Genomic DNA, 25168 nt, shown 5'->3' on the forward strand with positions numbered 1-25168 from the left:
AATACAGGGGAGGTTTAAAGAAAATTAAAGCGATATGTAGCTAGCTAGCATGTTAAGTGGCCATGCAGATAAGTGCCCACTCGCACGTCCATTACACAGCTGAACAAATTAATGTTAAAATAGTGTATATCGGTACAGCTTTAGATGACATCATGTGGTGTACGATATGTTTACCCACCATATTAACAGCATCCTGGTCAAAAGGATTACATTCGATGTTCTGTGGGTAGTGGGCCAGCACCTTGGACTTGAAGGTCCTTTTCAGTGGACTCTGGTCAAAGTTCTCACCTACAGAGAGGAGAAGGCATGTGAAAGAGGAAAAAATGACAACAGGAGACAAGAGCACACTTTCAGCTTTAATGACTGAAGAATTACTGAAGAAATATAAAAGGAACAGAGAATAAAAGTCAGTCAATTTCATTACATAAATGCAGCCCATATCCGAGAAAGAGCAATCAATCACTGCAGAAAAGAACCACAGGACGGAGGGAAATCCGAGTCAGACATACATCACATCATATTTTTTGTAAGAATTTAAGCAGTGCAAATAAAACTATTATAAACATCATATGTTTGAAAGCATTTTTAATATAATACTCCACATGTGAAGTGCATTAGGAACATAAAGAAATAATTTTATGATAAACTCTGCACTGCACTGGTCTCATTAACTCTTTCACTCAGTCTTTCATTCAGCTAGAAAGCTTGGTGGAAATCTATAGTTTAAGTTAGTCATTTTAAACACATAACACTGCTATTGTTATACACCACTCAAAAATATCTGGATGGACACACACACACACAGGTGAGGGATAAAGAGGGGGATTAGCACATGGGCTACAGAGTGAGCAAGACAGGCACAGGGTACACAGCAGCACAGATTAGAGGATCAGAATGAGGTTAGCGCTGGGCCAGAGTGAAATGAGAGAGAAAAAAACAGATACGTAACAAAAGAGCTGATAGAAAGAGAGGAAAAAAATGATTGGGTGGGGGGGTGGGGGGCAGTGTTGACGCTGATTGGTCATGTGACAAGGTTGCTATGTGGCACAAGAAGAGCTGTGTCCAGAGAGTGACCGCAGAGCTAAGCTTCTTTATCACAGTGAGAACTGTATACATCACCATCAGGTGAGAGATATAAAGAGAGAGGGGGGGGGGCGGCGTGAGAGACAGAGATAGTTAGTAATCTCACAATAGTTTAGTAGTAGGTAAACTATAATTCACCTACACCCATCTCTGCCCACCCTATATTGTGACTCCTTTACCAAACCCAACACTATAAATTACTGTACATTAAAATGTATGGATTTTACACCTTATTTGCAACTTTTTACAGATTACATTTACATCATCATCAGCAGCAGCATATGAATGTCTCAATCATTATTTCTTTCAATGATTAACACAAAATGTGTTCAGGAAGACAGAGAGAGAGAGAGACAAAGCAAGGCAAAGAAAAAGAGACAGTGAGATATGTGAGTGAGAGACAAAGAGAGAGAAAGAGAGAGAGAGAGACATAGACCAATAGCTACAAAAAGACTGACAGAAGAGAGAAAGCAAAAGAGACTTAGTGAAAGAAAAAGAAAAAATAAGAGACACAGGTAGACACATGGAGATACAGGGAGAAACAGAGAGTGAGACAGACAAACAGAGACAAAGAAAGTGAGAGAAAAAAGAGAGACTTGGGGGAAGAAGAAGAGGGTGACATAGGGGAGGCAGAGAGAGAAAGAAGAGGCAGAGAGACATGGGAGACAGAGAGAGACACAAGGGAAGCAGAAAGAGACACAGGGAGAAAGAAATAGACACAGGAGATGCAGAGAGAGACACAAAAGAGGGAGTTGCAGACCAAAATAACTGCGCTACAAACGTAATGCTAAACAGAAGAGTGAGGGGAGGAAGAGGAGGCTTGGAGACGACAGCAGCAGCAGCAGCAGCAGCAGCAGCAGCAGCAGTGCTGAGGAGAGCAAGACGATTTACAATAACAAGCTCAGGGAAGAATGACCCACATTTCAGCACAGCAGCCCTACAGACAGTAACCTGAGGGAAAAGAGGGAGCTGTGGGGAAGAGACGCAGAGGGGTTTAACTCTAACGATGAGGGGGAATAAAAAGAGGGTTGAAGTGAAGCGAGGGGAAGGGAAGGAGGCAGTGGAGTGAGAGAGGGAGGAATAATAATGTGATTATGGGGGTAGGGTGGAGGAGAGAGCAGCAGAGGGGAAGCAGAAAGGACGGTAAGGATTTAGTAACGCTGCTGATTAGAACGGTGTAATGTTTACCTGCAGCCACGGCCTCCGGCTCCCTGCCCTGCCGGTCTGCCTCTAGCCATTGGTATAAAGCTGAGATGGCGCGAGCACAAACACACACAGACACAAACACAGACACAGACAAAACAAAAAAATTGCAAATGTCAAACCAAAACGAGACAGAGATGGAGAAGCAAACAAACTGATTTAACGCAGGCAACGGTGTGAGAGCATACAGCAATGTCACGTCACACAGTGAGCTTTAGCTGATGAGAGGCAGGTTAATGTGGATGGAGCGGGATGTAATGAACATTTAACAGAGTTATCATTTTTGCAGCTTCAGCTTTGACGGCGCATACATTGCATATGTGAAACAACTAGAACATTTAAAGGTCCTGGCTATACAACATCGTGTCTATCCTGCTTCAAACATCCAAACCTTCAAATTGTGCATGGTATACAGTGGCTTGGTATACATCCGACCACAGCGCCTTCTTCCATGTCTGCTGTTTCCCCCTTTCTTTCAACAATGGTTTCCTTTTTGCCACTCTTTCGTAAAGGCCAGATTTGAAGAGTACACAACGTACAGTTTTCCTGTGGTCAGATATTCCCACCTAAGCTGTGTATTTCTGCATCTCCTCCAGAGTGACCATGGCAGTTTCTCTAACCTGTGCCCTCCCTGCTGGATCAGTCACTTTTGGTGGACGGCCATGTTTTGATAGGTTTGCAGGTGTAAAATACTTTTTCTATTTTTGGATGATGGTTTGAACAGTGCTCTTTGGAATGTTCAAAACTTGGGATATGTTTTTATAACCTAACCCTGCTTTAAACTTTTCCACAATTTATCTCTGACATGTCTGGTGAGTTCCTTGGTCTTCAAGATGCTCTCTGTTCTCTAGGGTTCCACAGAACATCTGTATTTATACTAAGACAAATTTACACAAAGCTGGACTCTTTCTAACAAATTAAGTGATTTCTGAAGGCAATTGACTGCACTGGATTTTATTTAAGGGTTTTAGAGTAAAGGAGGGCTGAATACTTTTGCACATCAGACCAATCAATGCTGAGCCCATACACCCCCCTAGGCATCTATCCACCAATCTTTAAATGCAAGCTGTTCTGAACGTACACGACAGCCTAAAACAACAAGCTGGATAATAATCAGACTAAACGGCATAATTTCCATAATCCATAAGGGTTTTAGGGTAAAGCTGAATACTTTTGCACTTTTGCACTTTAGCACTTATTTGAAAAAAAAGAAGAAAAAAAAACATGCATCATTTTCGTTTTACTTCACAATTATGTACTACTTTTTGTTAGTCTATCGCTTAAAATCTCAATAAAATACATTTTAAGTTCAAAGGGTATGAATACGCTTTGCAAGACCCTGTAAACATACTGACTTTATGTATAAAAGATTAGATTCGAGTTTTTCCAGTGGAGGAACATTTAGATAGTTGTTTTTATATTCGATTTTATCCTGTCTTTTGGGGAGAACACCAACATCCATGCATGGCTGGTCTAAATTTGAACTCAAGCTATAAAAGGATGTGTGATTTCATTGTATGATCAGAATACCTTTACTGCACTTTATATTCACATAGGAATCACTTTGTTTGTTTTCTGCTTTATTAAGGCTCAAAGTTATGTATTTTGTAGCTTTAAAGCAAGGTTAGAAACATGGCTGACAGTCTTTCCTGATGCTATAAAACCTGCTCATATTTCTGATGCTAACTGACAGATGTTTCTGCTAATTTTAAGACGCAGACAAACTGGACCAAACCCATAAGTAAAGTATACACAGGTAAAGCATGTGTACTATTAAGCCTAGACTCATACTCGACCAGTCATCTTCAGAACAACAGCAGACTGTAATTAGACTGTGACTCACACTGTGTTTGTCTGTGTGTGTAAGAGTCACTGCTGAGGGAACAGAGAGGAAGCACTTTCCTGACGTACCTGGAAGCACTGAAGATACGGTCATTTGTAACCACCATTATCATAATCATCATCATCATCATCACAACCACTCGTTAGGACAGTAGTGCAGCCTCACAATAAACATAGACTTTAATTAAAATATTCACAAAAACAATAATATAACAAAAACATAGTATGACTGAGGGACCAAAAAATCTTTTGAATAAAAATCTGAAAGAGACAGAACACTTACAAACCTACTGTTATTTACGGACTATACAGCACATCGTATTTTAAGATACAATGAACATCTGTTTTCATACATAAGGCACACCGGATTATAAGGCACATTATATAATAAGGAATATTGCCTATGACAATAGTAAAGAACAAGGGTGTCACCATGTTTCCCTTTAATTCAGTAAACAAAATTGTTATACACAGATTTCTCTCCTGAAAACTGCTTATTTGTGTGAGTAAAGTGTTTTTAGCAATAGTAAGCCTAGATTTCTAATATTTTCAACAGCATGGTTAGCAGTAGCGCTATTTGCACTTAGCACTGCTAAATATCACCAGACAGAGCTACACTGAGAAACACTGAGTGTTCCGGTTAGCCAAGGGTGCTATTAGCTAGCGGTTTGTCCCACATGGTTCGTTTTAACACGGCCAACACGCAGGATACAGTCTGATATACTTACCTCTGAACAGCTGGTGAGCAGCTAACGCTAATCCTGCTCCAGCCTCTGTGCTGGAGAAACTTCAGTATAATGCTGTACTACATTTTTTTATTTTTTTTTTTATGTTCAACCATAAATGATGCAGAAGTAAAATTTGAAGGACAAGGTTCTGGCCTGTTACTTTAATCACATTATCGACTTATAGTACAATAAATCGATTGTGTTTATTTGTATGTTTGTTTACATACATAACAGTGAACAGTATTTTAGCCAGTCTTTCTAAAATGACCAAGGCTTTAATAACTGACTTCATACACACAGTACGGACTGCATTAGGTTAAGGCAAAAAGTGTCTTTAAAAAGGGTGTAACTGCTTTGTTATGCGTTCTTTGTGTCTTTATGTCAGTGACATTTAATGCTCTTAAAATGATTTCATCATCGTTTATCGCAATAATTTCTAGGTCAACATATCGTACACAAAAAAAATTATGTGCAAGACCTAACAAGGTAAAAAAATGAAACATATACACAGTAAGTAATGAGCAGACTTGATTCTGTAATAAGCAGTGCTCACTGTTGTGCCCACTTGATTAAATTATTCCAAAAATAAAAGAAAATATCTAAGCTACAATAGCACTTTTTGACATATCATCATTAAGTATACTGATATTGAAATTGCTTAAATATCATTATGGAGATCTTTTCTTCAGGGAATAGTTTCATCATTAATTCTACTGACAAGGTTAAATCCAGTGTTGGGAGTAACGGCGTTAAAACTAACGGTGTTACTAACGCCGTTACATTTTTTCAGTAACGAGTAATCTAACTAATTACTCTGACTGTAACTATAACGCCGTTACCATTTCCGACACCCCGTTACTGCACGTTACTTTAGCCGCTCTATTAACTTTTTTTTTTTTTTAACTTTGCTTTGCCCTGGTTAACCCTTCCTCTGTCCGGTGAACTTGAGCTTCTGGCCGCTGTGCCTGTGGTTTGGCGTGGTGAAGTGAGGCACAATTGTGACTATTTGCGTGCTCTAATAAATTCAGTGATTGCCGTGGACAGCCCAAGTTCCGAATTAAGGACGTTAAGCTCTTTTTAGCTGCTCCGGTTTATGAGGTGCTGCTGCTTTCTCTTTTAGAGCTTAGATTCTCTGCCAGAACCCGACCTGACCCGAGGACCGACCCGAAATCGGGCTCCTATTTTTATTTTATATAAAGCTCTGGTGTGATAATCACAATGTTGCTAAGTAACCAATTATTATTGTTCACTAAAGCGAACGAAATAGCGAAAACTGAAAGTGAAAAAACATTTGTGTTAACTGAATCTAATAAAAGCGGTAATTAAAAGGAAAAAACATAACTATCTCGAACTGTATTTTGTGTTTATAAAACTAACTAAAACGAACTGAAATTACTGATAGAATACCCTCATTTTCGTGTTTAATTTATTTATAAGCGCTGTTGTACAGCGGAGTTGTACAGCGGAGTTGTACAGGGCGGTGTTGTGCCGAGCGCGCGGCACCTCGTGGTCCGTTAGTTCTTGTGCACAGCGCTCGCGCAAAATACGTCAGAAAACACTGAGAAACTGCAGAATTATGAATGGGATTAAAATATGCGTGCGAGGCAGATGAAAGAGAAACAGGAGACACAGTGTGTTAGAACATTTACCTGTGAGTAACTCATACCAGAAATCTCTCTCTCTTTCTCTCTCTCTCTCTCTCTCTCTCTCTCTCACGTTTCTTAGATTGATCTCTCTGATGAGATGTGTGAAAACTAATAAAATAAAAACTAGCAAGCCCACCCTAAAAACTTACTGAACAGAAAAAATAAAAACAAAATAAAATTTAACTATAATAAAAATGAAAACTGTAATCACGTAGCTCTGGGCGCACGTGAACGCCTCCGCGTTTGACTTGCAGCATTGTGTGTAGCTGTTCTTAAAAATCATTTAAATTAAATAATAATTCTATGCTTTTATGTTACAGTGTAAATTAACATAATTCTGATTATATTTCGCTCATTCAATCAGACCGAAAACAAAACGGATCGGGTCGGGCTTGGGCTCATAATGACAGTTCATGGTTCGGGTTGGGTCGGGCTCTGGCAGAATGTGCACGTTTTGGGCCCAATCTAAGCTCTATTCTCTTTTGGTGAAGCTGTTATATTAATACCATTTTAACGGTCATTAGATTGTTGTTTTTGTCCATTATTTTGTTTAGTTTATATATACATATTTCCTTTGAGTGTGGCTTGGTTTGTTTAATTTCATCCCCAGACTCGTTTTTCAGTTTTTTCGGGTTTTAGTAATTTTCTTTGGTTCTGTGAAGAATTTCGGTTCATTTTTTTGAAATTCGTTAGATTATATTTTTGTCAACATTTTGGGTTCATTTTCGTTTGTTATTTTTCTAATGGTAAATAAAATTGATTAAATATAAAATAAATAAATTGATTTTTTTGACGGGCGAATATTAAAAAGTAACTCGATAGTTACTTTTACTGGTAACTAATTACTTTTATAGTGCAGCAACTCCGTTAGTAACTCATTTACTTTTTTGGAGAAGTAACGAATAACTATAACTAATTACTTTTTCAAAGTAACATGCCCAACACTGGTTAAATCAGTAACATTAGGCAAAATGTTTAGAACAGAGCTGTTCTTGCTTCAGGTCCTGAGTGCTAATAATGAAAGGATGAATAGGCCATTCTATGCTTGTTGGGTTGCCTCTGACCAGGTTATATAATGACATAAGCCTTGGTCAGACAGCAGTTAGTGTGTGTGTGTGTGTGTGTGTGTGTGTGTGTGTGTTTAAGCACACTGCTCAGAAAAACATCACGCGTTAACACAAATCCCCCACAATTGAACACTTCTCTTACTCATCATTTTCTGATGCTAATGTATTGCTCAGAGCACGGATACCTGTGGGCGTGTGGGCGTTTCCATCGACCAATCAATGCTGAGCCCATACACCCCCTAGGAAACTGGCATCTATCCACCAATCTTTAAATGCAAGCTGTTCTGAACGTACACGACATAAAGCCATAAAGCAGCAAGCTGGATAATCATAAGCCCAAACGGCATGATTACCATCTTCCATTAAAATTCATCACATATTTCACATTCACGCAGACCAAATCGCTAATCACAGATGCAGGCTTTTTATAGAGCCGTGCTTATATACAGCATCTGCTGAGTCTGAGTGCGTGTCTTGTTCGATCTGACCTACGCAGAGGCCTAGAACTCGAGTCTGCTCGTGAATCGCCTGCAAATGTAGCAATAAAACAAGAAAACATTTATAATCTGCTTACTGAGCTCAAATCCTTCCTAGACAGTAGAAAACTCGAGGAAAAGCTGCAGTATAAAATGGAAATACTGATATTACTTAAAATAATGTCTATTGTAAAAGCAGTGTTCTTATTGGTAGCACTGTGTGTTTACCCAGTCTTATCAGAGGACACTGGATACCTGATGAGTTGGAGCTCACTCAAAGAACAAAGTCGACATGAACCAACAAGTGAGTGTGTGTGTGTGTGTGTGTGTGTGTGTGTTTCAAACATGTACGCACACACAGAAAGCATAAGCTGCCAATAGCCCTTTGACCCCCTTGCTCAGTTTGTCATACAAAATGACTTGACTATGATACAAGCAAGAACTTCTGATTCCAAAACAAAGCAGCCTTAAAACATATATGAGCTGTGGGAGTAAACTAAATACCCATAATTATAGAAATTATATATTGGGTACAGCCACTCATTAAACATTAACCAAAAACCGTGATTAATCCATTTGATTCATAGCCTGCTATATGCAATACTTTGTGGCGGTATTATTCATCATAGTGTTGAACAATAAATTGTTTATATAAAAAATAAGTGTTACAAAGAGTCTTTTTCATACAGATTTATACGCTTGGCTTGTTCATGTCTGGCATTTTTTTTATTGAAGTTTAAGAGGGAAAAAAATTGGCTAGAATGTCTTACTCAAACACAAAGCAGCTTTAAAACATATCTGTGCTGTGGGAGTAAAATAAATCCCCATTATTAAAAAAAAAATTTTTGGACAGTAACTATAATAGTTTATTAAACAAAAAGAAGCGTTTAATAAAGAGCCTGCTAAACGCAATACCTGGTGGAGGTAGTTTTCATCATAAGCCCTATCCGGACAGGTTTAGTTTCTTAGGGGGACGTCTGTGAAAAATATTTCACACTTTTACTCAGTGACAAAACTCCTGCATCCGGACTGCAATTGATAATACAGGAAGACCAGTGAGTTTTTTGGCTTTCTCAGTCACATGACATTGCGTTCAGTAGCTCCTCCATTTCCACTCGCTGTTGTGTTTATGTGGATCTCCATGGAAACAAGCACTCAAAGTGTAATTATGCGTGGTAGTGGACAAAAAGCTATTTTATTAAACACGGGGTGACGACACTCAGTGGTATGATTCTGGACGGGACTAAAATTACCGGACGACCACGGAGTTCAGTGAAAAACAGTAGCTAATTCAGACTGTAATTTTTTGTCAGAGGACGTATGGGGGAAGAAAAAAAAAAAACACGTACATGGTCATTCTGGACAGGGAAAAAAAAAAATATATATATATATATATATATATATATATATATATATATCACACAGACAACCCCTCATTAAACAAAAAATGACCCTAGAACCTCCTAAGAAACTAATCCCGTCCAGATAGGGCTAAAGTGTTAAACAATAAATTATTGACAAAAATAATCTGTACAAAATCTGTGTAAAAATACATTTCATACATCTGTATGAAATACTTTTCATACAGATGTCAGACGTGATTTGTTGAATTTCTAGGTGGACAAAATGTTGTCAATCCCTCAAAAGTAAACAAACCTAACCTGAAATTTGATGCATTCTTTGCCATTTACACGGTCACATAGTATTCTCATCTGCATTTAGGCCACTTTTACTTGGGTGTGTATGAACTTTTGCATTTGATTAATTAAAAACCTTCTAGCACCATTATTAAAGGCCTACACCAGTCATTTGTAGATTTACCCTCCTCAGGGTAAAAGAAGGTTTCCTGCTTTGGAAGGTAACAAATTTGCTCTACACAGTGAAACTTCTGAATAAGTCACGTGTGCTTAATGTCAGTGCGTGTCTTATTCAAATCCGCCCAGCAGGCAGGTTTCATTCGCTGCTTCATCGCGTTTACAGCTGGTTTCAGCTTCCGACACACAATCACTCATGCCAATAAACTGGCTGTCAACAGATATGCTCTTCAGCACCACCGACAACAGCTCTGCTACAAGCTCTACTTTCAACTTCAGGAAATGTGTGGCTGAAGAGAGAGGAATGCAAAGATGTCTATCTAAAATGACTTTCCTTCCTAAAGAAATTACTCATGCCAAGCATCCTACAACTGTATACATTATTACACAGACCAGATCTAACAGGTGATTAAAAAAAAATCCCACTGCACAACTGCACAAAAATCTACTAAAAGACAGAAAAAAATGTAAATGTAAACTAACTGTAACTAATGGTTGGAAAATAATTCTCACCCTGGAAAACTGTACACAAAAAAAAAAATAAAAGCATTCACTTGACTATAGAAACTTCCAAATCTATTCAAACATCCACATTCTGGCACCCAGTTCCTCTGACCAATCACTGTTTTGGTTTTTCAGTAAATCAGGATCACTCTGGAAAGTTTCAAGCCAAGAAGCACATTTAGCCATACAACATCTCTCAGTTAAAAATCTATAAATTGCTTTATAGATCTTTTAACAAAAATGTTTAGCAGTGTTCCAACACTAGTAGTACTTTCAGCTCCTGTATTCACACATAAGAATTCCATAAGACTCACTTGAAATGAGTCTTATTATATACACACACAAAAGGGCTGTATATCACTTCGTATCAGTAGCTATTTTTAGTAGCTAATATAGACTAATCAACTAGGCCAGGGGTCGGCAAAAGGTGGCCCGCGGGCTAGATGTGGCCCGCAAGCATGAAACATCTGGTCCGCGAGGTGGTTTGAACCATAATGAACGATAAAAAAAATAAAAAAATAAAATGTTTCTCTGGCCCGTTCTCGGGCTCGCCATTTCCTTATAAGGGCGTTTTTCCCCAGCCTTGTCCCAATTCTCTAGCCGAGTCAACAGCAGTGTATTGGACCGCGATCGTGATGACATGGATTTATCCCGCATGAGGAGAGGTGTGTTTATTTATTTACTTTTCTTTCTTCTTGGGTTTACCTGCTTTGATATCAACTGTTCTACAATTGGGTTCAACAACCCTCTGGGCTGGAGAGCTACTAGTCTGTTATCACTCCATCCCATTACACTTCATTTTCCAAAACAGAATTTTTTTGTGGCCCGCCACGTAACGGCTTGGAAAATATCTGGCCCGCAGCCAAATTCTTCAGCAGGCTGCTTCAGACTTCTACTTCTACACATATTTCATAGAACATGCTAAACTATAAGCAATAATTATAATCAGCTATATTTTTATCATCATGGCCTGCCTACACAAGCCAACAGATGATTCTGCGTCATGTTTTGTGTGATGGTGACACTGAGTCAAGTGACCCAGACGGTCATTCACCCAGTCCTTCTATTGCAGATTTAGCCTTTGTACCCTGGCTGTTTGTGGGGTTTCACAACATAAATAAGAAGGCTTTTAGGAGGCTGGACAAATATTTTAAAATCAGATGTAATGACTTGAGGGAAACACCCAAGTGAAAAATAGATATAAGAAGGTATAATAAATATAAGAATAATGCCTCAACCAGTGTACTACACTAACAAAAAATAGCTCTTTAAGCGCTCTTTATAGTAAAGACAATGGCTCTATATACAGCTCTGGAAAACAAATAAGAGACCACTTTAGTTTCTGAATCAGTTTCTCTGATTTTGCTATTTATAGGTATATGTTTGAGTAAAATGAACATTGTTGTTTTATTCTATAAACTACAGACAACCTTTCTCCCAAATTCCAAATAGAATTACTGACATTTTCCAGAGCTGTAGAAACATGACAAGCCAATGAACTACTTGGATGCTTCTTAGACAGTTCTTTGCCTAAAATGATTCCTCAGATTGGAGGAAAATCTTCTACCTGTACGGCTCTATATTTCTCTACATAATAAAAAAAAAAGTCTTTTGCACAGGCTGTACCATTACTAATAAGCTGATAGACGTCATTCATCTGGTTTATACACACACCTTCTGTCAGAGACTCTTAGTTCTGTGTAATAAGAGTATTCTCTTTTAATCTATTAGATGGGGGGACAAACAGAGCTATAAAGATGGTCTGACATTACGTAAGGAGATTTACTGTGTCGGTGACATAACAGTATTCACTGCATTATTTTTCAGTGTTGACTACTTTCACTTGCCACCAGACATCACACACAGCATTAATCCCCTCAATGAGGCACATAAATAACAGTAATTCAGCCAAAACAGCTCTAAACAGCTCTCTCTCTCTCTCTTGCCTTTCTCAGTCCAGCACAACTCGGGACTCACAGAAGACCTGCAGGCTGACATAAGCAAGACAAAAACAGATAGACAACAAAAAGAAAGAAAAAACAAATCACAAATGACCATTAAATGCATCCCCATTTCATGAGCACTAGAAGAGCATGAGGACGCCACATAAACACAAGAGATTATCACATTAAAAAAAATTTCAAAAACAGCCAAAGAAAAGCAAAATCATCATATCTAAATTGAATGGTACATGATGATCCGTCCACCAGCCAGTTTAAAGCTTTGTCTAATGTTCTTTCGTTTGTTAACATAATGTTCTGTCCAAACCAAACTAGATTTAGAGGTCATTGAGGACTTCTCTGAAATCAGTGCTAGAAAAAGGATCATTGAGGTTCTGAATTTAATTCAATATAACGCAATCTGGCTTAAATCCAAATTTCACATTACAAAACTAGAAAAGCCTGCCATCTGAACAAGTCACTGAACTCCTGTTTTAACACCATAAACAAAACAACTCTACCAATTTTTGTACATGCAGGCACTTTAATAGATCAGAACTATGGAATATGATTAGGGAATTGGGCTGCAACGATTAGACAATGTCGATTATTTTTATTTGTCAACTACAAATTTCATTGTCGACTAATCGTTAATTTGTAACAGTACCAGTACCACATTACAATGTTCAAGCAACATTCAGATATTCAAATGCCATTTAAACCTCATGTTCTGCTGTTTATCATCATTTTTAGAGATGGCAGAAATAATCCTGAACTAATCGAAAAAATAATTGGTTTGTTGCAGCCCTATTAGAGTATACAATCTTCCAAAACGTTTGAAGATTGCTTGATACAGAGTGGCATGAAAAAGTATTTGCCCCCTACATATTTCTTTTGCTTTTGCTTTTTTTATCATATTGATAAATATATATATATATATATATATATATATATATATATATATATATATATATATATATATATATATAAAATATATATATATAAGTGTTTGCCCCCTTAACCTAATAACCTAGTTGTGCCACTCTTGAAAGCAACAACTGCAATCAAGCTTTACTGATAACTGGAAGTGAGTCTTACAAATCTCTGTGGAGAAACTTCGCTCACTCTTTTTTACAGAATTGTTTTAATTCAGCCACATTGAAGAGTTTTCCAGCATGAACATCCAGTTTAAGATCATGCATCAGCATCTCAATCAGACTTTGACTAGACGACTTTAAAATCTTAATTTATTTTTTATTTTTTTAAGCCATTCAGAGGTAAACTTGTTTGTGAGCTTTGGATCATTGTCTTGCTGCAGAACCCAAGTACGCCTCAGCTTGAGGTCACAAAAAGATGGTCAGACATTCTCCTTCAGGATTGTCTGATAAACAGTAAAATTTCTGGTTCCATCAATTACAGCAAGTTCTCCAGCCTCTGAAGCAGAAAAAACAGGCCCTAACCATCACACTACCACCACTGTGAGATGCCATTAATGACACTTTTTTAAAAGGACTGCACGATATTAGAATGCATCACCGGACCTGAACCCAATCCAGATGGTTTGGGGTGAGCTGGACCGCAGACTAAAGGCAAAGGGGCAACAAGTGCTAAACACCTCTGGGAACTCCTTCAAGATTGTTAGAAAACCATTTCAGGTGACCACCTCTTGAAGCTCATTGAGAGAATGCCAAGAGTGTGCAAAGCAGTAATCAGAAAAAAAAACTAGAATATTGAATAAAATATAAATTGTTTTAATTATTTAATAGTTAAGTACATAAAACTCCACATGTGTTCATTCATAGTTTTGATGTCTTCAGTGAGAATCTACAATGTAAATAGTCATGAAAATAAAGAAAACGCATTGGAAAAGAGAAGATGTGTGTGTGTGTGTGTGTGTGTGTGTTCCAAAAAGCATGGATTTAAATCTTTTGAACAGTAGTGTTAATGTGAAACTGCAGCCGGGGGGAACTGTATGTAGTGTTTTCCTCACTGTACTCCACTAGAGATCAGGTCAGGAAAGATTAAAGAGACATGTTCAGAAAAGTCTGAAGAGATTACACTAACAGGCTTACAGACCCACTCCCCTTCATCTCTGCTCTCTACACAAGCCGAGACATTAAGAGCGGGGAAAAGCTGAGAACTCTCTGACCATCCGCCAAACCCAACTCAATCCCCAGTTCCCACTCCACTTCCTGCAGAAACACAATGTTGTGCTGAAGCAGCCAATGACCAGCCACCAGGACCATGTCCCCCCTTCCCCCTAAAAAGTCCCACAAGATGACAAATTCACTGAAGGCCTGGGAGTTGTGACTGCATTAGCATAGCCATTGTCTGGAGGTTCTAGTCAGAGTTCTCGGACAGATGGCCGGCCATTCAATGCACAAAAATCCCCTCTATAGTGCTCCACTGCCCGGTCCCGTACCACCGTCTCCATTTACTCTATGCAGTGAAGTACGTCATTAAATAACAATAATGGAGGCAAGCTACACGCAAGCATTAACACAATGCTCCTCTTCACCTCTGAATCTGCCAGTCTTAGACAATCTCTATACTAAGTGTGTGAAACAGAAATTGTAAATCATCAATACATTAAAATAACTGTGTTTAAGACTTCTTCAGTAAAGGCAATGGCTCCAAATGTGGAACAACGACAACTCAAAGAAAGCTACTAATGATTTTTTTGTGTGGCCTGGTTAAAAAGGTTCTTGCACTAATAGAAAACTGCATATAGATGGTTCTTTGTTGTTATATAGAATCTTTCTTTTAAAGGTTCTAAAACAAACAGCGCATCAGTTCAGTTAAAAGGATCTAAAAGAGTTCTTAAGTTAGTAAATGCAAAACATTTTATATAAAACCTTGACAACTTAAAGAAAAAATTGGATTCTTTCTTTGGATATGGATGCCTGGTTCACATGTTCTTTGCACTGTTACTTTAAGAACTTTAAAGTTTTCTTTAAAAAACCAAAGAGGGCTCCTCCAACCAAATTTAACTCTTCAAGGGTTTCCTAGTATTCAAACGAAACCTTCGGATCCCTAAACAGCTTTCCACTTGGTTAAAAGCATCTTTACACTTTACAAAATTGGATTAGTTTTATAATCTTAAAAAAAGGTGTGTTCATTTACAATTTAGAAACAGCTGGACCTTTGAAGGTTTTTAAGTAAAAGCTAACAATTTTATATGGAACAATAACAATTTTAAGAACCACTTGCATAAAAGGTACAGTGCACTGCTAGAAAACCTTATATAAACGCTCAGATATATTTAATAATGTTCTACATAACACCAAACAGTGTTAAATCGTAGTACAATAAAGTTCAAAAGTTCATAGTAAAGACAATGGTTCTATATAACGCATAATGTCCACTTAAATAAATATTTGGATGCCTAAATTGTGGCAGGCCTAGTAAAAAAAAATATATATATATATATCATTTGTATTGGTGTAAAATCCATTACGGGCATCCATTTCTTCTCTAAAACTTTTTTAGATAAAAATTATATAGCAAAAAAAGCTACTTGTCTGTTACGCCAGATTTGCTTAGACTTCATCTGGTTCAAAGTGTACTACATGTTATTGCAGGTTCAAACTAGAGGTGAGCAATAAAATAACATGAAATAACAAAGAAGTGTAGTTATTATTTAAAGCATTGATATGATAAATTGGTCTCAGCTAATTTGCATGGTCCAAGTCTTAAAATATAACAACTAACCTATACACTGAATTACAAAATCTAAGTCAAATTAGTGCAACATGTAAAAAACCCAAACCACTATAACAGGAGTTTTGATAGCATAATGAACCCTATTGTTAAATATTGTTATAATTAGTTATATCTATAGCATTGTCCACTTCCAGTTCAAACCCTGATGCAGTAGTGACTCCTACTATACTAAATAAGTGAGGAAAACACTAGACATTACATGTTTTGACATAAGTTCTCCACCCAATTTTTACAGTACAAAAAGATAGACAGTAAGGCCACATTTTATGTGTGAAAGTTGGAGACAGTGGTGAAACAATGGGCAGCAGAACACACATCAAACCAGGCACAGTACATTTCATATGGAACTGAAACCACAAAGAAGCTTCATGACAATCAGTGTATAAAGTTCAGTAAGAATGTGTGTGTGACATGATGCCACCATAACAGGTCATACTAAAAGTAGTGAATCTTTGGTATGAGAATGATCACATGACACATAAGTCATAATAACAACTAGGGGTGGGCGATATGGCCCTAAAATAATATCGCGATATTTTATGGTAATATCGCGATAACGATACTCTTGATGATATGACGAAATACTGAATAAAAAAAATATTTCAAGAATACACTACTGCAACAAAATAAATATATTTTTTTCTTATTGATATGATATGGCAAACCCCTTACTGAGATATTAAAAAAATACAAGAAATGTATCAGATTTGTAACAGAAGTCAATGATCCAGAATGTCATGGTACTAATAATGCGCTCTACATATCTCCATATATGCAGGATTAAAGTAAAATAAATGATACTGGACAGATATAATCTGTCTCTAGTAGATACATAATGGTAAATGAGAACAGTGTGTTTTTTTCTTTTGATAAACACAGCAAAAAAGTAGCACCCTGATGTGACAATTAGGGGTGGGTGATATGGCACGGTATTTCAGGGTATTATATCGTTCAAGATATAATTTTTTTTGGCGATATTATCGTGTACGATATGATATGGCACACCCCTAATAACAACCAAGAACACTGATACCAGTCCTATAAAGTGTTCTATAAAGAGCTGGTTGAAGTTAAATATATATTTACTGTATATACACATCATGATTCTGGGACATGCATTTTATCAGCTGAAGATTCTGTACTGCACACCTGACAGATAAAGTAAATGTGGTAGATAAACTAAAAGGTGGTAAAAGTAGGATAGAGTTTTTAAGCTATAAAAATGAGCAATATCGTAATATAATGTAACATTGTGCAGCATAATATACAGAGTGCTGTGTTTCTTGTGTAACAATACTTTAACATTATACTGAGCAATACTTTGACATTTACATTTACAATACTAAGACATTTTATCGTATCATGATAAATTCCCTAATTTTAAGAACACCAAAGGCCAGTGCTTAAAGAATATTGATTTAACTGTACACTTCATTACAGAGTGTAATTATACCTGTTGGAATTGGATGATGTGCAGTAAAACTGTACTAAATAAATAAAAAAGGCTGTACTGCATTAAAACAGCAGTTTTTAAGATTCTGCTTCTACTGATGATTTTGTTTGCGTGACAATTTATTGCAATAATTTTTGCGTCTCTTGAAATAGTTTAATATAACAGGGTTCATACATGTTTCAACCAATATATTTCCGTTATTTTTTTTCAAGACTTTTCCATGCCTTCATGGAATTGTTTTATGATCATACGTTCAGTGAAGACAAACAATAAAACCAAAAATCAACAAACACTATAATTAAAATTGATATAAAATAGTAGGTCTAAAATGAATCAGATAAAATGTTGACACGCAATCTTTAGTAATGAAATTTGTGTCAGACCTTGAGAGCTCCGTTGTGTTCGGCTAAATTTACTGAATTAACTCTGAGCTGACGTATTTGTTAGCTCAAAATAGATTTTCTCCATTTTTTCCCCAATTTCTATGACTTTTCCAAAACTTTCTGGGTATTTTTATTTTTCCAAAACTTATCCAGGCCTGGAAATTGCTGTTTTCAAATTCCATGACTTTTGCAAGTTTTCATGGCTGTACGAACCCTGATATAATATGCTGCAATATTTTCATCATATTGTCATATCTGCCAGCCTATAGTAAAAACATAAAAAACAGCCATTTAGGATCCCAGTCCATGCCTCATGGGTGTTAGCCTGAAATCTAGTACAGCGCAGTGGATATTTTGGTCCACTAGACGTCAAGGAACATGTCCTTTATTCTGTGCTGGTCAGGCTGCTCAGTGCAGTGGGGTTTTCTCATGCAGGCCAACACACACATTCCACACATTCTCAAGTGTTACATTATCCTCTACAAACAGAGCAGAGACTCGGAGGACTGGAGAAAAACTAGAGTATGAATCTGGCAAGGTCATGACGACACACATAAAACTAAAACACACATAAAACTGCTAAAGCCAGGGTCACCCTGTCTGATGGTGAAAGTCACACTGCACAAAGACAGTGCGAGTAAATAAAGGAATATCTGGAACTTGTCATTATTTAGAAAAGAGAGGGTAGCACGGGCTGTTCCCAAAAAGACTTTTATTTACAGCCAGTAATCTATAAATATCAGTTTACTTCAGCAAAATATGTTTTCTAGTTTTAAAGATCACACAGATTTTAGTGTCCTTAGAGTCTTTTCAAAAATCTTCAACCCGAGTTATAAGTCTTTGGTGTGCAAGTTTCCATTTATAGTGTGAAAATGCTGCAAATCTTGATTTGGTATTCCGTTTGATTTTCTGTACTGAAACTTAAACCCTGAAAGCGAAACTCGAAAACACGAAACATTAAAGCCCATTAAAGCTACGAAAATAGCAAACAGATGTGCAGAACACTTTACAGCTGGTGGTGTTGAGTGTCTGTTTAGATACACTGTCACTGAACTAGTCGAGTTAATAACAGGAGAAGATTGAAATTTGGACAGCGAGCCACCAACCATTTTCTTCTGAGCCTGTATTTAAACACTCCTTAAATCTGTAGTCCTTAACAGTGTTTTCTTGTAAACTAAAAGCAGTAGTATTTCTAAAAGTGGAACTTTTATTGCAAAGTAAAATATATTCATTCTAAAAACATTGTGTCTGGTATGTTTTCTAATTTTTTCCAGTGTTTTCTGGACACGGCAGTTGGTTATCTGTGAAACTGCAGGCTTGCTAATGGCACTGATACAAGAGCTACTGCAGACACGAAGATATCAGAATGCTAGTCTTCATCTTCTCATTCACCCACTGTCAAACCAAAGAAATGCATGAACAGAACAAAAGAGAGCTGCAAGCTAAAATACAGCACAATAGAATCCTTGCTAAAATTGCCAGATTCATCCACTCTTAAATGAAAATGCTTTTTCAAACTTGGCTCTCTAATTTAGCTAACTGAGTATTTTATATGCCAGAGGTATACACAAATGTCACACTAAGGCTGAAGCATTAGCATTAGTGGCTAACCCCTACACTGAGGAACCATGAGTGTTTCAGTAAGCCAAACAAACAGACTACAGTCTGATATATTCACCTCTGAATGGCAAAAGAGCTAGAGTTTAGCGTAGTTAGTGGCTAATGCTAATGCTGCTCCAGCAGTGCTAGCTGGGTTTAGCAGCAGGCTACAGACCGATAATACTCAACCCTGAACAGAGAAATAGCGGTTAGCGGTTAATGCTAATGCAACTCCAGCCCCGACGCTGGAGAACTAAACTGAAACTCCTGTATAACGCTGTACTTCAGTTGCTCCTCACGACCTGACTGGTAAAACGCATACATTGGGCGCACTGGATTAAAAGGCGCACTGGCGCTTTCCAGAAAGATTCTGTGCACTTTAGTGCAAAAGAAGGGTAATTGATGTACATCTATATTAACTGTTATTCATTGCAATGCTTACACATACAGAAAATATCCTTAGAAATCTGTGTATTACAGATTGGAATTATATAAATGATATAGGGCGGATATAATCTGCCTTACATATGAAAAAGTTGTGCATGTTACTGTAAAATTGCTTTTGTGCATTTCAACATTAAGATGATGCTAAAATAATATTGTGCAGCTCTAATAAAAACTAATAAAAATGAAGGAGGTTCATTTTAATTGCTAAAAGCAGGAGTTGAGCACACAGTGGAGCATACATCTGTAGCATCAAGTACAAAATCCACCCAAATGACACCACAAGTATCTCCACTGGATCATTTACAGCATTAGGGTTGGTAGCAGCTTAGGCAACATCTAACTAAGCTTAGCTGATTGCTCTCCAAATTCCACATACAAATTAAGCTAGATTGGTAATGGGTGGTTTAGTAAAGTACCCTGAGAATCAGCTGAGCTTATCTTGTGATGTAACTTTCAGAGAGAGGAAAACATCAACAAAAACAAGAGTGAGGGAAATTTCTATGATTAAATTCACACACACACAGACACACACACACACACTTTATAACCACTCTCAGTTAGCCTCAGCACAGGCACAGTCTTAATCATTTAACAGTAAAAGAAAATTAATGGGCAAATGAATTTATTAAAATTAATGAAAGAGCAGGGAGGGGGCAGTTAGGCCATTGTGTGTGAGTGGAAGCCTATGGGATTTGATAGCCACATATTCAGTCAGGCAGAAACTTAGGGAGGTGATCAACAGGAAGTGTGTGTCTTTGGCCTTAACAATGAGAGCGGGGAAATGAAGCCCTCTGCTCGGCCAGAAATACATCACAGCAGATTGGGAAAATCCATCTCTCCCTCTGTCATGTATGTGTTTTACCGGTCACTAACCCACAGCGCACTGCGCATCACTGTGTACCGTGGGGGAAAGGATTAACAGGGAAAAAATAAAAATACATTGGCAAGATCATGTTGATCATTAATGTTCTGAATGTCAGTTTTGACAATTCAATTAAATACCCAGCTGTACGCCAGATGCAGACATTCATTCACCAGTGTTTTCATATAGTTCAATAGAGGAGCAGCCATTAGAAGTAACTGTTGTAATAGTGGGTCTGAAGCCTAACCAGAATCACTGTAGAAAGGTCCATAGCAGTGTACAACACACACATACACAAGACAATGAAAGTGATCACCCTTGGCCTCTGTCCTTGCAGTGGACACACATACAGCACCAACAAGGTTTGGACACAGCTTTTCAATCAATGTTTTTATGGTAATTGTATTGTAAATTAATACTTAAGTCATTCACACTTTGAAGTAACACACAGGAATTAATGTAGCAAAATTTAGTAGAAGTGTTAAAGAAACCAAAATACTAAGCATTAAGGTGCTGTTAACTTGTGGTTTTTAAAACTGGTAACTTTGATAAACTTATTCTGTACAACAGAGGTAACTCTTGGTCCTTCTTTTCTGGGGCAGTCCTGATAAGAGCCAGTTTTATTATAACTTTTGTGATTGTCTTTATGACTGCACTTTAGGAAGCTATGGAAATCTTTTGGATTGTCTGAGCTTCATTTCTTAAAGTTTTTTTTTCTTTACTTAGTTGAGTAGTTGTAGCCATAATCTGGATTAGAATATTACTCAAATAAAGCTATTCACTGTTTACCAACTCTACCTCTTCACAAAACAACGGATGCTCTCAAACACATTTAGGAGGACAAGACATTAAAATAACTAACTCTTGACAGTTTAGCACAGCTGTAAACTGAAAGCCATACCAGGTGACTCTACCTTATAAAACTGACTGAGAAAACTGGTTTGTTTAACACTTTTTGTTGTATAAATAATTTCATTAGTTTTTCTTTACAGTTTAAATGACTTAAGTATTAACATACAATGCAGAACATTTTTTAAATTAACGAAAAAACACTTAATTGAAGGTATGTCCAAACTGGTACTGGTCCTGTACACAGTAGTGAAAACAAACAGAGAGACATCCATTACAACAATGCTCACTAGACTTAATGTTTTAACCTAAGCTAAAAGGCTTCTATTAAAAATAGCTTATTTTAGAGATTAACAGGAGTATAAAGAAAAATATCAGACTGGTTCTGGCCAAATTGTAAGGTTTTCTTATATGTACTGGTAAAGGAAAAGAATACAGCATCTCCAAACAGGATTTGGAATGTCTAGACCTGTTACTGCTTGATAAAGAAAATAAGAATGTTACATTGCGTATGTGGTGGTGTGAAGTATTTTCTGTGGAATATTACGATACATAAGGTGTGGTCACATTTGTGCAGATGCCACAACCTAGTTTCACCAACCAATGGCTTTGAAATTGAAGCCAGTTTATGATTAGAGGCTGACGAGTGAAGGATGAGATGTCTCTTCTTTCCTGCCACAAAGATAAACTGCAGGTGAGAACACTGCTACGGTGGCAGCTCAAACCCAACAATGCCCCGCAAGGCCTGAGAGGTATTTATCTCAGTCAGCTGCAGCAGCATATTCTTCCTCCCTCGAGATTGAGCTATTCGGCCAGAGAGCTTTTCAACAAGTGGTAATTTAATCTGCGCTGTTCAGCGATTCTGCCTTTGTCTGAAGATCTGATCTCGCAGTAGTCTAGGTCACTTGAGGCTCAATGTACAATCACAATCACAATCCCAATCAGAATTGTTTATCAGTCAGGCATGTTTTTGCAGAGTAGAAATGCAACCTGGCGAGTCCTTACTCAAAGACAGACAATAGAAACTCTAATATAATCTAAAATGTACAATTCTGTGCAGGTTCAGATGGAACAGATAGCAGAAGATGGTTTATGAGAGCTTCGTTCCTCAACAGAATAGTACAATCTACATGTTCCCCACAGAAATTGTAAGTTGTACAGTTGTATACGCTTTAATGCTTTAATCAAGTTCAAACAGTAGTTATATAGCTCAAAGATCAGGTACTTTAACTGCTGTCATCAGCCTCAAAAACACCCAGTACAAACAGATTCTAGAGGCAAACCCCTTTTGTCGCCTTCTCTCATCACATCATAGGTTCCAACCCAGGCCAAAACAGTACAAAAATATACAGAGACAGCAACAGTAGTCTACAGAAAGTTCCAATGTCACCTAAAATACATGGTTTCACAGTCCAAGTATGCCTACACACTACCTTACCCACATTTAAAGCTTAACTACCTCACCTAAAGGAACAGCATGTGGGATGGCTGGCTGTTTATTGGTGTCAGGGTTTATCCAGTCAGGAGCCAGACAATCCTTTGGCTTGTTCAAGAAACAAGGCCAGACAAGGCAGGTGACTTTCTGTAGCCTTAGGACTGATCTGTGTAAATCACCTCTTTTCCAATTGGCTGTAATGTACTGAGACCCATTCAATATTTAATTGAGGCTAAAACCCCTCATATCTTCAATATAAACAAGTAGGGCTAAGCTGCTATTGGCTGAGTAGGTGGATGCATGCAACATTGAACTTTTCCACTGCATGGGACCTACACTACTGGACTAGTTACAAAATATCTGGTGTATTTTCCCCTACCACAGCTCTACTCCAAAATGTAGCTAGTGACGTTGCAAAACACAGTCCTCAGAGCAATGACACGGTACAATGGAGACTGAAGAAGTGATTGTGTTCCAGATTTTCAGTTTGTGGCTTTTTGCTTTGAAGAAGAGTGACTTATTTCTTAACAATCAGTACTTAAAGCACATTATTTGCTAGCCTCCAAGTCACAAAAGAAATATTAAATATTATATTATATTTGAGAGGAGTGCATATAACCCCCATCACAAATTTATGAGTGGAAAACATTTTTAAAAATAAGAATATTGAAATAAGATAACTGTATAAAGTATAATTCTACTACTAATACTTCTTATTGATTTGAACAGGTTTGTTTGCAGTAATTAGTACCCGGTTCCAGGTAACACATACAAAACAAATTTGACTAATGAAAAAGCAAAAAAGCTGAGTCAAGAGAGCCAAGTTGAGTTGTGTAGGCACCATGCTGAAGGAAAGTACTATAAATAAGTTGATTTCATGATGTCACAGTAATAATTCATTCAAAACCTAATTATTTACATACAAAAAAAGTAAGCAAGGGTAATTTAATGATAACTCCTGAAATGGGCTTAGGGCTGAGTGATATTGTGAAAAATATATATTGTGAAATTCTTCAAATATATGAGCAATTCCTAATTATGATTTAGATTTTTAGTTCTTACATCTTACAGGTTTTTGATCTAAACAGACAGAATCAAAGCTATTGTTTCCTACATTTATTTTTTACATTTGTGGGTTTTTTTTAAATAATAAGCAGCCTCCTTCAACCTTACATGCAGCTTTTATATTCAACACTATGTAATCATAACATGCTTATATTTCAGTTAAGAAAAAAGTGTAAATGAGTATAAATGAGTTAATTACAGGTTTCTGACAGAAGCAAATGTCTAATGAGATTTTCTCTGGAGGCTTATTTGTGTAAAAATGTACAATCATGATTGTACACTGGATATTTCAATTCCATTTTAAAACTTAAAACCATCCCTATATAGGCTCTTTAATGCTATATTTCAGATCTCTCACAGCCTCTTTAAAATGCATCAACACACACAATATTTATTCCACACAACATATATTCAGCATACATTAAGATCCTGTACACCGCCTCATGTCTTTACTCCCAGTTTCTCCTCCATTCCGCAAACACACTGGGATAAATATGGCCTGTGACTTCTTAACAGCAAAATCTCAACCCTCCTACTAATAATAAGGATTTGCTCTACAATCAGGTTATCACACTAAAATGATTGATCAAAGCTGATCCCGTATCCTCAAACAACTCATAACAACAGTGCTTCTCCCATAAAAACACAGTAAGCAACAGCCTACTTTCTATGGAACAGTTTAGTGTGGTTTCTAAACGCTGCTGAGGGACAGGCCAGGACTGGCAGTGTTTCTATTAGTCATTCTCATAATTTCCCTTCTCCTTTTGTTTCTCAAGGCAGGGTTGATAAAACTGCGATACGGGTCATGTACTGAAAAGCATTTCCACTGATTACCGATTGATTTAATCCAATCATGGGTGGTGTTACATAGAGCAGTGTTTTAAAGTCTGGAGGGAGGCGGTGTCGCGAGATTTCAGTGTGTCGGATTGCATTAAGTCGCTCCTGCTTTTCTAGAACAGATTTATAACAGCCTATCTAATAGTCTCTCTTAATATACAGCTCTTTAAAAAAATTAAGAGACCACTTCAGATTCTGAATATTCTATAAAC

The 25168-nt window shown here is 37.3% G+C and overlaps 1 protein-coding gene across 11 annotated transcripts in view; it reads right to left on the reverse strand.

Moving 5' to 3' along the window:
• Positions 1-25168, reverse strand: part of dennd5b (DENN/MADD domain containing 5B) — a 67118-nt gene that overhangs the window by 40961 nt on the left and 989 nt on the right. For 7 of the 11 annotated variants that reach the window (XM_049474325.1, XM_049474323.1, XM_049474319.1 and 4 more), the window contains exons 2-3: positions 2272-2331; positions 179-288 (exon numbers count right to left, since the gene is read on the reverse strand). In XM_049474325.1, the coding sequence (XP_049330282.1) occupies positions 179-288; positions 2272-2331 (170 nt within the window). The remainder of the gene's footprint in view (positions 1-178; positions 289-2271; positions 2332-25168) is intronic. The other 4 variants (XM_049474328.1, XM_049474326.1, XM_049474327.1 and 1 more) reach the window with 1 other exon arrangement.

The sequence above is a fragment of the Astyanax mexicanus genome, chromosome 2 (assembly GCF_023375975.1).
Source record: "Astyanax mexicanus isolate ESR-SI-001 chromosome 2, AstMex3_surface, whole genome shotgun sequence".
NCBI classification, from domain to species: domain Eukaryota; kingdom Metazoa; phylum Chordata; class Actinopteri; order Characiformes; family Acestrorhamphidae; genus Astyanax; species Astyanax mexicanus.